Consider the following 13,143-nt stretch of genomic DNA (forward strand, 5'->3'; position numbering starts at 1 on the left):
TTTTTTTTTTGTTGTTGTTGTTTACTTATTTATTCATGAGAGACACAGAGAGCGAGAGAGAGACAGAGAGAGAGAGGCAGGCACAGACACAGGCAGAGGGAGAAGCAGGCTCCATGAAAGGAGCCCGACATGGGACTCGATCCTGGGTCCCCAGGATCATGCCCTGGGCTGAAGGTGGCACTAAACTGCTGAGCCGCTGGAACTGCCCTACAATTACCAAGTTTTAGAGCCTGTTTCTATATATCAGTAATTTAGGGAAGGGAGAGAGTCATGTTATATATTTAGGGCATTCACCTTTGTCCTGCTGTATTTCTGATGATATAGGTGAGGTGACACCAGGTTCCTTCACTTCTGTGACACCAGCTCTCCAGCTTCTTTCATCCACACAGGATGGAGACACTTTTGCAGGTTTAAATAATACATCCACAGTGGAATTGGCAGACTCTATCAAGAATATGAAAAACATACAAAGATTGAGTCTAACCTTCTAAATAAGGTATTTAGAAGATTAATAGAACATTTCTAGGGGCACCCGTGTGGCTCACTTGACTAAGCATCCAACTCTTGATTTCGGCTCAGGTCATGATCTCAGGGTTGTAAGATCAAGCTCCGCGTCGGGCTCTGCACTGGGTGTGGAAGTCTGCTTGAGATTCTCTCCCCCTCACCCTCTGCCCCTCCGCCCCTCCCACAAAAAGAACATTTTTAAATGTGAATATAAACATCCAAAAGTATAGTGGGTTTGGAGAAGAGCTAAGAGACTTGAGAAGGAATAACCATGCTATATTAAAGAATGCTTAAAATGTTTTTAATCTACTTAAAAAGTAGTAAAAAAATATTACCTTCACCCTTAAAACTGTGCAGGGGAACAGCATTTGTAACTGAAGCTGCCATATAATGTAATTCTGCAGAAGTTGGGGCCTCCAGATGATCACTTGGCTGTTTGATAATTGTATCACTTGTAGGCTCTTCTCTGATAGGCAATTCCTGTAGATCATCAGCTTTAATGTCAATCACATTTATGTAAGTGTGTCCAACCTGAACCAAAACACAAAATCAAAGAAGGATACATTGTTTTTACTCTATGGAGCCAATCTGCACCCTCCTCCTCTGTAAAGATTTAAAAAAAAAAAAAAGATTTAATTCTAAAGGCAAGAAGAGCTTATATGGATCTAACTTAGGGAAAACTGTAGGAAGTATGTGTTATGGTCTTAATTTAAACACTTTGGGGCACAATATTTAAATCTTAATTTTTAAATCTTTCGAACAAAGGTACATAGGTGACATTTTTAGTCTCACTTCATTCTATACACTTGAATAATCCAGATGACCATAATAAATTTTAGCAAGGTATTATAAAACCTCTGAATAAAACACAATACTAAATTTAGTACCAGATCCGATGGTGAAGGTGACATAGGTTTCTCTGATATTTCACTGGGAAGTTTGAGATTTAGATATACATCTGGAGCCAACACTTGAGGAACAGTCAAAGGTTCATGTTCTGAAAATTAAGAAAAGAAAAATCAAGAATTAAAAAACAAAAACCTGTAAATAGCTCCAAGTCATTAGCATTATAACAAGTTAGCAACAAACAACATAAAATTTTGTTAAAAATCTAAGTAGGGCAGCCCCGGTGGCGCAGCGGTTTAGCGCCGCCTGCAGCCCAGGGTGTGATCCTGGAGACCCGAGATCGAGTCCCACATCAGGCTCGCTGCATGGGGCCTGCTTCTCCCTCTGCGTGTGTCTCTGCCCCCCCCCCTCTCTCTCTGTGTGTGTCTCTATGAATAAATAAAATTTTAAAAAAACTTAAAAAAAATAAATAAAATAAAAATAAATAAATAAAAATAATAAATAAAATCTAAGTAGGGGGTGCCTAGCTGGCTCAGTCAGTGGAGTGGGTGGCTCTTGATCTCAGGATTCGGAGTTTGAGCCACATGTTGGGTGAAAAGATTACTTAAAAATAAAATCTTTTAAAAATCAAGTAGAAGTTTCATAACATAAATAAATTCTAAAGGCAATTTACTCTAGAGTAATTCATAATTGATGGGAGATTGACTATTGCTTTTTTTCATATAAATGATTCACAAGGATAACAAAGTGTCTAAGTCATATCAAGAAAATGCTATAATTTCCTGGGGCACCTGGGTGGCTCACTCAGTTAAGCATCTGACTCTTGATTTCAGATCAGGTCTTGATCTCTTAAGCCCTGTGCTGGGCTCCATGCTGGGCACGGAGAAGAAAGAAGTAAAGAAAGAAAATGCTGTAATTTCCTATTTCCATTTCGGATATATTAAATCATGTTTGTTTAGGAGAGTTCAAGAAAACCAGCTTAGGAAATTAACCCATAATTATGTCTTTTTACTTTCAACACTTTTTAAAAAATTATTTGTTTGCTTGTAAAGGTTTACTGAGATATAATTCACATTCTTTAAAGGGGCACAATTCAGGAGTCCCTGGGTGCTTCAGTTGGTTAAGCATCCAACTTTTAATTTTGCCAAAGGTTACAATCTCAGAGTCACGAGATCGATCTTTTGCGTCAGGCTCTGAGCTGAGCATAAAGCCTGCTTAGAATTCTCCCTCTCCCTTTGCCAGCCCCCCACTCTCTCTATATCTTCTTAAAAAAATAATAAAAGAGCACAACTCAGTATTCAGTAGTTTCCAGAATATTCATAGAGTCCATAGCTAAATTTTACCACTTGAAATGTTTAACACTTAAGTTCTACAAAAGTCATCAGCTTCTTATTCAAAAGAACAATAAAGAAGCCTGTCACAATAGGTCAGCAAATGGTTTAACTCTGTTCCTTTTGTCCTAGGACTCTCATTTTATTTCCTAGCATCTTATTTTTAATAGAACATTGCTTTCAAATTTAATATGCAAAATATAACTTCTTGTTATATTGAATACTGGAAACTTGGTACCAGGTTTTGAATTTAAACTATATGATAACTCAAAAACTAGAAAAAAGTGAAAATACTTAAATTATCATTCTATCTCTATTGAATCAATTGATTGGTTTTATTGCTTTTCTTACAGATGACAGTAACTCTTGTTTTAGCATCACAGAAACATAATCTTTAATTATAATGCTATTCTCAGAAAAAAAGAGAAAAAATCACACCTGATATGGGAGAAATGATTTGTTGATCTTTACAACATTCAGTAACAATTTCTTGAGAAGCAGCTTTTTTATCTTGTAGTCAGTTTGGAGATTTGAGGCAAAAAAAGAAAACAGAAAATTTCACAAACAAAAAAATAAATATATGAACGCAGATTTTTAGATATTGTATATTAAAGGTAGTAGATTGACAGCTAAGAATTTAATTTTTAAAAATTAATGATACTTTCAGATTTTATTATTATTCACCCTGGGTAACAGACTTCTAGCAAACAGGCAGCCAATTCTAGAAGACTATCTAGCAGTAAAATACCTCCAAAGGCTTTCTCATAGGCTTTCTCTTTTAAGAATGTTTCTGAAATGCATATACACCATTTGCATCAAAAAACATTTTCTACATGCTCAACCTCAGACAGAAATGAAAACTAAACAGTCAGGTGCCTTTTTATGACCCATCACATGGGTAAAGATAAAGGAATTAGCTAAATCACAGTGATGACCCAAAAAAAAGGCTCATAAGTGAGAAGATACAGAAGCATTATTTGTAAGAGAAAAATACTGGAAACCAACTAATGCATTCAAAAATAAATAATTTGTTAAATATTTTATGGCACAGCTGGAAGAAGGAATATCCTTATAAAGTACTTTTTAATGATATGGGGAAATGTATGGCATAAACAGAAATCAAAGTGAAAAGCAAGGGATACAAAATACAGGTAACTTCTGTTATCCAAATCCAATCCATTCTTACAAATGTGCTGCACAGATACCAAGAGAGTTTTTAAATAAGGGAAAAAAGATGTCCTAGGCCATCCCATATTCCCAAACATTAAACAATTCTTAAACATCTAACTAACTACCCATCATGGAGTATTAAATATAAAGCATTTTAAACATCACTTCTAAATTAACATTCATTTAATCCATTAGTTTGTGTGCACATGCAGTAGTACTGACCATTTCAGATAGAATACTGATACTCTACTGCAAACATATACTGTAAGCAAATACATAAGTAAATTCTATACCTTGTATATATGTAAATACTATATGTATAAACTATACTATAATAATGAAACAATTAAAGAGACAGTCTAACTGGTGTGTCCAAAGAAAGCTGGGTAAAAAACAAACACTGGGACCCATGAAGGATTAAATTCTAGCGAAGACAGCAATAATATTTGGAAGATGAAAGTTCAGATAGTGAGGGAGGACACCTGTACTATCTACTGTATCAAACTATGTAAAATGTGCAAAAGAAGATTGAAAGAAAAATCATCAAAATATTACTTCTAGGGTGCCTGGGTGGCACAGTTGGTTAAGCATCCAACTCCTGGTTTTGGCTCAGGTTGTGATTTTGGGTCATGGAATCAGCCCTACATGGGGCTCTGTACTCCACGCAGAGTCTGAGCCAGCTTGAGTTTCTCTCCCTCTCCCTCTGCCCCTCCCCCACTAAAATAAACAAACCTTTTAAAAAAATGTTACTTCTAAGTAGTATAATTATAGTTAATTTCATCTTCTTCATAACTTTGCTACATTATCCAAATATTCTACTATGATTATATATTATTTTGAAACCACATCTATAAATATCATTTTAAAATAATATAAAACTAGAGGTTTAAAAAAGCACTTGCAAGGTTCTGAACACAGTTAAGAGCAACTGTTTCCTAAATATAGAAAAGAACTTCTATAACACAAGGTCAGATCACTTACATGAATGAGGAAGTTTGTCAGGCAAAATTCCAAATAATAGTTCCTTCAACTTTTATTTACTCTATTCTTGGACACAGTTACATATGCCCTTCCCACACCAAACCCAATCTAGTCCTCTTCCTCACTCAACTTCACCAGCCAAAGCTCCAGGCTTCTTGGTTTTAGGCATGAAATCCCAGTGATGGCAATTAATGGCATAGAGAACCGAAATTCAAAACATTATTTCTACTGATTTAGGATGTAGTCCATGGTATTTTGAACAAAATTTTCTATTATGGCTTAAGTTGTAAATTCAACATTTAATCTTAAGTTTAAAATTTGTAAAATATATGCCAGGGTTGAGAACAAGAACCTGGAATGAATACCTACTATCCCTTAAAATTCACTTTAAGTCATTGTTTTGAAGAAAAAATTTAGATATATTAAATGTTACCAAAAATAAATGAATTTTAGGGATGCCTGGGTGGCTCAGTGGTTGAGCATCTGCTTTCGGCTCAGGGCGTGATCCCGGGGTCTTGGGATGGAGTCCCGTATCAGGCTCCCCGAGAGGGGCCTGCTTCTCCTTCTGTCTATGTCTCTGCCTCTCTCTGTGTCTCTCATAAATAAATAAATAAAATCTTTAAAAAAATAAATATATATGAATTTTAAAAATTAAAATAGTATTTTACCTGGGTCTGTATTTGTACTTGCATCCTGACATTCTATAGCCTTCTTTCTTACAGAGGCCATGAAATGCAATCCAGCTGAAGTATTAATATCATCTTGCAGCATTTCTTAAACATAAAAAAACATTGAAAGCAATCACTGAGAAGCCAACATATTACCTGGAATCCAAACGCAGAGTATCTAACTCTAGGGAGGGGAGGTATGGGGTGCCAAGGTGTTATCAAAATGGACTTTCTGAATGAGGTGCTACCTACATTAACTCTCAAAGGCAGCTCAGTGAAATCAAAACCAAAATTGTGGAAGATTCTCTATGTCCAGGGGTAGAACCTAGATGTTCTTCTGGCTAATGAAGCTGCAGTAGAAAATGTTAAGAAAATGATATGGTCCAACTGATGTTCTAGAAAAACCACCTAAGCCAGTGTGTGGAAAGCAGATGGGAGTGGCTAAATCGAAGATAATCAGACAAGTGAGGCTGCTGTAACAGTTCAGATAAGTACCTCCAGTAATGGTGAAAAATGGAGCAGAAACGATAGATTTAAAATTACAAAGAAGGTAAAACAGACAAGACCTGGTTACTGACTAAGTGAGAAGGTGGGGAAAGGAGAATCCAGAGAACCTATGTTTTGGGGTTGAGTAGGTAGTGACACAAATGGGGATGGACAAGGAGCAGAAAACAAAGCACCTGGAAGGGGGAGGAAAACAAATCGGGACTGTGCATACTGCAGGTGAGGTCATTTCCACCCAAGCGGAAAAGTTCTGCAGCAAGTAGAATCCAAGTCCAAAGTCTATTAAGGGAGTTTGGATTTTCCTGGGACATCATCCAGGACGACTAAGGAGCAGAAGAGATGATCAATGATGGCACAATGTAGTATAATAAAAATATATATATTTGGTCTTCATCCTTGGTTCTAAGCATAGAATTCCTTAAATCTTTGAAATTTCCTGAGTAATTTCCTGTTGTTATTCATGATGAGCCCCTTTTGACTATATCTGGGCTTATGCTAGTGAGGTGACCCTTGACAGGCCCCAAGATAGCTTCGATGCTGGTCACCAGCAGAATGAACCACACAAGCAGAGGGTTAGAACTCTCATCAGCTTCACTCCGGCCCCCCTACCTCTGCGGAAAGGAGAGCAGCTGCAGATGGAGTTCAGTCACCAAGAGCTAATGATGTAATCAATCACACCCATATAATGAAACGTCAATAAAAATCCTGAAACAATGAAGCTAACAGGGCTTCTGGGTTGATGAGCAGAGGGATGTGCTGGGAGTGTGGCGGTACCCAAGGGAGAGTGTAGAAACTCTGTGCCCTCAATCTCCAAACCTTCCTTTATGCATCTTTTCCATTTGGCTATTCCTAAATTGTATCCTTTATAATAAAACTATAATCATAAGTAAAGCACTTCTCTGAGTTCTGGAATCACTGTAGCAAATTAGTGAACCTGGAGGGTGAGTCATGGGAATCTCTGTGTAGTTGACTGGGCAAAAATGCAGGTGTAAGGGGACCCCATTTGTAGCTAATATCTGAAGTGGTAAATCTTTTGGGACTGAGCCATAAATCTGTGGGATCTGTGTTAATTCTAGGTTATTGTCAGAATTGAATTATATAGGACATCAATTGGTATCAGAGAATTGGAGATTGTTGTTTGAAATGATACAATGTACACCCACTAGAGTACTATGTAGTCACTAAAAAGGACATTGTAGGGATGCCTGGGTGGCTTAGTGGTTGAGCATCTGCCTTCAGCTCAGGGCGTGATCATGGGTTCCAGGATCAAGTCCCACATCAGTCTCCTTGCAGGGAGTCTGCTTCTGCCTCTGCCTCTGCCTCTGTCTCTGCTTCTGTGTGTGTGTGTGTGTGTGTGTGTGTGTGTGTGTGTTGTGAATAAATAAATAAAATCTTTTAAAAAAAATGACATTGTAGGGGATCCCTGGGTGGCGCAGCGGTTTGGCGCCTGCCTTTGGCCCAGGGCGCGATCCTGGAGACCCGGGATCGAATCCCACGTCGGGCTCCCGGTGCATGGAGCCTGATTCTCCCTCTGCCTATGTCTCTGCCTCTCTCTCTCTCACTCTGTGACTATCATAAATAAATAAAAATTTAAAAAAAATAGTTTTTTAAAAAAAATGACATTGTAGAAGAATGTCTAGTGATATGGAAAGATATTTACCTCAACACTAGTATGTAAAAACAAGCAAGTAATAAACAAGTAAAGGAGGTATTCTTTATATATATATAAATATATAAACATATATAAATGTACATAAATATATGTGTATTTATAGATATATATGGGTGGAGATATTAAAAAAATAAACCTTAAAATACTATTAACACTAGCTATCTCTAGACAGAAAAATTATGGGAGTTTTTTTGTGGGGGGAAGATTTTAATATTCTTCTTATTCCCTATTTGTATTTCCTAATTTTTCTCCAGGGAACATGTATTACCTTCACAAAGCCAAAAAACAAAACAAAACACTTAAGGGTGAGAAAAAAAGTGGTTTTAAGACAAGCGAGTGGGAAAGAATAGCAGATGGGTTAGGAAACTGAGAGACAAGAGCTAAGCAGTTCAGTTGGGGAAGAAAACTGCGCAATGTAGCTAGGCGGAAGCCTGACAGAGGGCAGTGGCATGAAGAAAGGGAGGGAGGACCAGGTTGAGAAGTAAGTGACGGGAAGGGGTAACCAAGGTGAGGGAGAAATCAAGATGACTTTCAAAGTAAAACTCTTGACCAGTCAAGAGAATGGTGATATCACTAATAGCAAGACGCCAGTTTAAAATCTGGACATGTTGAATCTAAGGCGAAAGGAGAAAAGAAAGATGAGAGAGGACAGGTGTGTATTTGAGTGTCACCAAACAAATGTTAAGAGCTGAAGTCATGAGACTGAATGTTTATGTGTATGTGTATGAAAATTACTGAGGAAAAAGCCTCAGGGAACACATGTTATTTGGTGGCAGGAAACCAACTGAGCCACTAGGGAAAGGGAAGAACTTCCTATCTTATACACAGGTACTCTTCTCAACTGATTCCTTAATGTGTTTCTATGATGAACTCAACAGACACGTTCTTCCGTGATTTCCTTTTAGGCCTTGTGTATCAGTATCTTATCGTAGATTTTAATTAATTGCCTACTCTACGATAGGGACCACCAAATTTTTTCTGAAAAGGGCCAGAAAATAAATATTTTAGGCTTTGCAGACTGTATGATTCCTCTTGCAAGAAGCAAACCCTGCTGCAGTGCATAATCTGTCATCAACAAGGTGTAAATACACGGGCATAGCTGCATTTCAATAAAACTTGATTTACAAAGGGGCGCCTGGGTGGCATAGTAAGTGAGCCTCTGACTCGGGGTTTCAGCACAAGTTGTGCTCTCAGGGTCATGAGATCGAGCCTCATGTCAGGTTGAGTGTGCTCACTGGGGAGTCTGCTTGAGATTCTCTCTCCCCTTTCCTTACCTCTGCCCCTCCCCCAAATCATAACACACACGTGTGCACTCTCTCTCTCTAAAGTAAATAAATAAATATTTTTTTAAAAATTTGATTTACACATGAAATGGGCAAAGGACATGAAGAGAAATCTCACAGAGGAAGACACAGACATGGCCAACATGCACATGAAAAAATGCTCTCCATCACTTGCCATCAGGGAAATACAAATCAAAACCACAATGAGATACCACCTCACACCAGTGAGAATGGGGAAAATTAACAAGGCAGGAAACAACAAATGTTGGAGAGGATGCGGAGAAAAGGGAACACTCTTACACTGTTGGTGGGAATGTGAACTGGTGCAGCCACTCTGGAAAACTGTGTGGAGGTTCCTCAAAGAGTTAAAAATAAACCCGCCCTACGACCCAGCAATTGCACTGTTAGGGATTTACCCCAAAGATTCAGATGCAATGAAACGCCGGGACACCTGCACCCCGATGTTTCTAGCAGCCATGTCCACAATAGCCAAACTGTGGAAGGAGCCTCGGTGCCCATCGAAAGATGAATGGATAAAGAAGATGTGGTTTATGTATACAATGGAATATTACTCAGCCATTAGAAACGACAAATACCCACCATTTGCTTCAACGTGGATGGAACTGGAGGGTATTATGCTGAGTGAAGTAAGTCAATCGGAGAAAGACAAACAGTGTATGTTCTCATTCATTTGGGGAATATGAATAATAGTGAAAGGGAATATAAGGGAAGGGAGAAGAAATGTGTGGGATGTATCAGAAAGGGACACAGAACATAAAGACTCCTAACTCTGGGAAACGAACTAGGGGTGGTGGAAGGGGAGGAGGGCGGGGGGTGGGGGTGAATGGGTGACGGGCACTGAGGGGGACACTTGACGGGATGAGCACTGGGTGTTATTCTGTATGTTGGTAAATTGAACACCAATAAAAATTAATTTATTTAAAAAAAATAAAAAATAAAAAATTTGATTTACAAAAACAGGCATGGTCTGGATCTGGCCTGTGGGCCACAGTTTGTCAATCACTGCTCGACCAGATAACACACCAAAACACAAACACACACAAATACATACATACACACTATCTTGTCAAAGATAAAATGAAAACAACTTAGTCTCAAAACATAAAAAAAAAATTAGTCTCACTTTTACATACATAATTCTAGAAAGCTGATGTTAACTTTGAACTGAGACACTACATTAATCATGCTTATACATACCAAAAGGAATATCGAAGTCATCCAAAGGCTGGGAACGAGGATGTTCTTGTTGCTCCTAAATGAATCCCCAAATGATCAACTATGATTATAACTCAAAAACATTCATTATTTTGAAAAAAATTCAATAGCTAAGAGGACTGTTGAATGTTTATGTATGCGTTCACATACATTCTAGAAATATTTATTTACTCTATCAAAGTAACTCCACAAAGGAGTTCACAAAACTCACAAACCAAACAATAAAAAAAGAACATTACCAATTTAATGCAGCTTCTAAATTACAATGTGCACTTCCCCACTACAGAGTAGCTTTAACATTCAACTAGTACCCCCACCCTACCCAAACTGCTCAGGGACTTAACAATGTCACTTAGTGCCTCCAAATATGCTCTTGAGGCTTACTGAAGTATGCTTTTATAAAAATCCTTGTAAACAAAACTGTGTTTATCTAATTTGTTGCAAAAATCCATAAACTGTCATCAAATTTAGAAGGAATGTTTGAAAAGATCTGATTTGAATATCAGGTTATGTAACAAACCTACGTGTGGGAAATGTAACAGGAGCCACCCAAAGAACATGTATGACATGCATTAATATATCACGGAAAAAAGCAAGGAATGATTTCAAATATAAAAACATCACACAGGCAGATGCTCTAAACTACATTTTTTTTTATTTATCATTAACTCACTTTTCGCAAATGCAACTATATGTCTACTATTCCATGGAGGGATGCAGCAGGGTTTATGTACTTAACGATATAAAGATTCTCCTAATCACAATCAGAAGATTCCAGCAATCAGAAAACTAGATAAACCACAAAGACATTCCCAACTCTGTACATGCAGATCAGGGAAGCGTACCTTGGGCTTTGTAACTATTTCTGAATCATTATCATTAACAAGGGAACCCTCTGGTTGGGAAGCCACACTTGGCTTTCTCTTTAGTTTTTCTGATCCTTTTTCTTGCAGCTCTTTCTCAGCTCGTCGTCTTCGTCTGTTAAAGACAAGAGAATAAAACATGTTACTACTTTAGGAACATCGGTTCTTCACTTATGTCATGCTATATAGGGAGACAGTTATCAAAATTATGCCAATAAATTATTTTCAGTGGCATATAATTAAATCAGCAACATACTTTGCTAGAATTTGAGCAAATATAAGCAAAGGTCAGGAAGACATGAAAGTTAGTTCTAGTTCCTCTACTACTGAACTGACTTTTCTGTGTTAGTCACTGGAATCTCCAGTCAGAGTCACACGTTTTAGGTAATTTTCAAACTCTCTTTTCTTCAGACTCTGAGATAACCCCAGAAACCCTATGGATGACTCCAGGCACCCTTCTGAAGAAGTTAAGAACACTTGAGCCACCTCAGTGAAATCCCAGCAGGGAAGAAAGAAGGCCCAAGAAGCTAAGGAGAAGACTTACATGGAAGGAAGGAACCATTTCTGGAAAGAGAGCACTGGTAATAGATTTTAGGATCTAATAAATGTGAAACTCTTAAAGTATTTTCTAGACTCAGTAATAACCTACCAATCAATACATTTTTGCATACCCATCATGAGTAAAACACTATAAACCCTCTTCATTAGATGTCACAGCCTTGCTTTATACGTGCATGTTTTAGTGTCCTGAAACAATTCACATCACTTATCCTCCTGCTTCCTATGTAAGAATCTAGAAAATATAATAAGCTGAATAGCAGTATTACTTCAGTGCATTAGATAGTACATGGAATATTGTATGAGATGGCAAATATTTGTCCTACAAAAGAAAACTGCTCATAATGTTACAGAAAAATGTAAAAGAAACTTCCAGCCTATGAATTCCAGGAAGGAATTCCTTAATAAAATGTAAGAAATAATATTATTTCCCTCTCACAATATAGAAATTTTCTATAGGTCCTGGGATCGAGTCCCACACGGGCTCCCCAGGGAGCCTGCTTCTCTCTCTGCTTGTATCTCTGCCTCTCTCTGCATCTCTCATGAATAAATAAAATATGTAGAAAAAAACTTGCCTTTTTTTACTGTCCCTTCCTTGTCTCACTTCAGATGGTTCTATTTTGACATTCAGAAGCTGAAGGTGTCCAGAATCACCTTGTTCAAATAAATCATGTGTTTGTTTCTCTTGGCTTTGTTTGAATGCAATGAGGCTTTCAAGTGGAATAAGTTGTAGGTTTTTGTACTATAAGAAATAAAGCATAATAATTTAAAATTACAAACCTCAATTATGTAATATATTAATAAAAATTTCAGGAAAACATCTTTAAATTAAGTGTGTGTGTGTGTATGAGAGAGAGAGAGAGAGAGAGAGAGAACATGTCAGGATAACAAATTGATCTGGACTGGTAAGATTTATCAGAGTATCCAGAGTTTAAAAAATAAATTCTTTTAGAGTGCTAGATATTCCGACTGGGTCATCTTATTTCAGAAACTAAGCTAGAAGTGCTAATCTTCTTAATTTCTTTTCTACATTAAAAATCTTCCACGGGGCGCCTGGGTGGCTCAGTCAGCTAAGCATCTGCCTTCGGCTCAGGTCATGATCTCAGGGTCCTGGGATCAAGCCCCACATTGGGCTCCATGCTCAGTGGAGAGTCTGCTTCTCCCTCTCCCTCTGCAACTCCCCTTGCTTGTGCTCTCTCTGTCAAATAAATAAAATATCTTAAAAATAAAAATCTTATAAATGAAATACATAAGTCTAGCATTTGACTTAAAATGCTTTCAAACAGGGAGGATACAGAGAAGTGAAGATTATGGAAGAAACAGATTAGCAGTATGTTGATAAGTACTGACATTGGGTAATATAACTTAGGGGTTCATTATACCATTCTAATAAAAAAATTCCTTTAAATATCTCTCAAAATATCTGCTTTTCCATACCTTTAATCCTTTCTTTTCTGTTCATAGTGTGTTTAGAACAAAAGAAGGCATAAGTACTACTGCTAAAGAATGACCATTTCTTTTCCCAGT

The 13,143-nt window shown here is 37.5% G+C and overlaps 1 protein-coding gene across 9 annotated transcripts in view; it reads right to left on the reverse strand.

The window, feature by feature from the left end:
• The window catches only part of CPLANE1 (ciliogenesis and planar polarity effector complex subunit 1), a 141,283-nt gene that overhangs the window by 41,265 nt on the left and 86,875 nt on the right, over nucleotides 1-13,143 (reverse strand). For 8 of the 9 annotated variants that reach the window (XR_008664356.1, XM_055324960.1, XM_055324967.1 and 5 more), the window contains 8 exons: nucleotides 12,192-12,358; nucleotides 11,041-11,173; nucleotides 10,178-10,232; nucleotides 5,501-5,605; nucleotides 3,120-3,191; nucleotides 1,392-1,501; nucleotides 840-1,035; nucleotides 295-444 (listed from right to left, as the gene is read on the reverse strand). Coding sequence is in view for 8 of the 9 variants with exons in the window: in XM_055324960.1 (XP_055180935.1) it covers nucleotides 295-444; nucleotides 840-1,035; nucleotides 1,392-1,501; nucleotides 3,120-3,191; nucleotides 5,501-5,605; nucleotides 10,178-10,232; nucleotides 11,041-11,173; nucleotides 12,192-12,358 (988 nt within the window). In the remaining variant the exon portion in view is untranslated. The remainder of the gene's footprint in view (nucleotides 1-294; nucleotides 445-839; nucleotides 1,036-1,391; nucleotides 1,502-3,119; nucleotides 3,192-5,500; nucleotides 5,606-10,177; nucleotides 10,233-11,040; nucleotides 11,174-12,191; nucleotides 12,359-13,143) is intronic. The other variant, XM_055324963.1, reaches the window with a different exon arrangement.

This window comes from Nyctereutes procyonoides, unplaced genomic scaffold (assembly GCF_905146905.1).
Source record: "Nyctereutes procyonoides isolate TBG_1078 unplaced genomic scaffold, NYPRO_anot_genome, whole genome shotgun sequence".
In the NCBI taxonomy this organism is placed as follows: domain Eukaryota; kingdom Metazoa; phylum Chordata; class Mammalia; order Carnivora; family Canidae; genus Nyctereutes; species Nyctereutes procyonoides.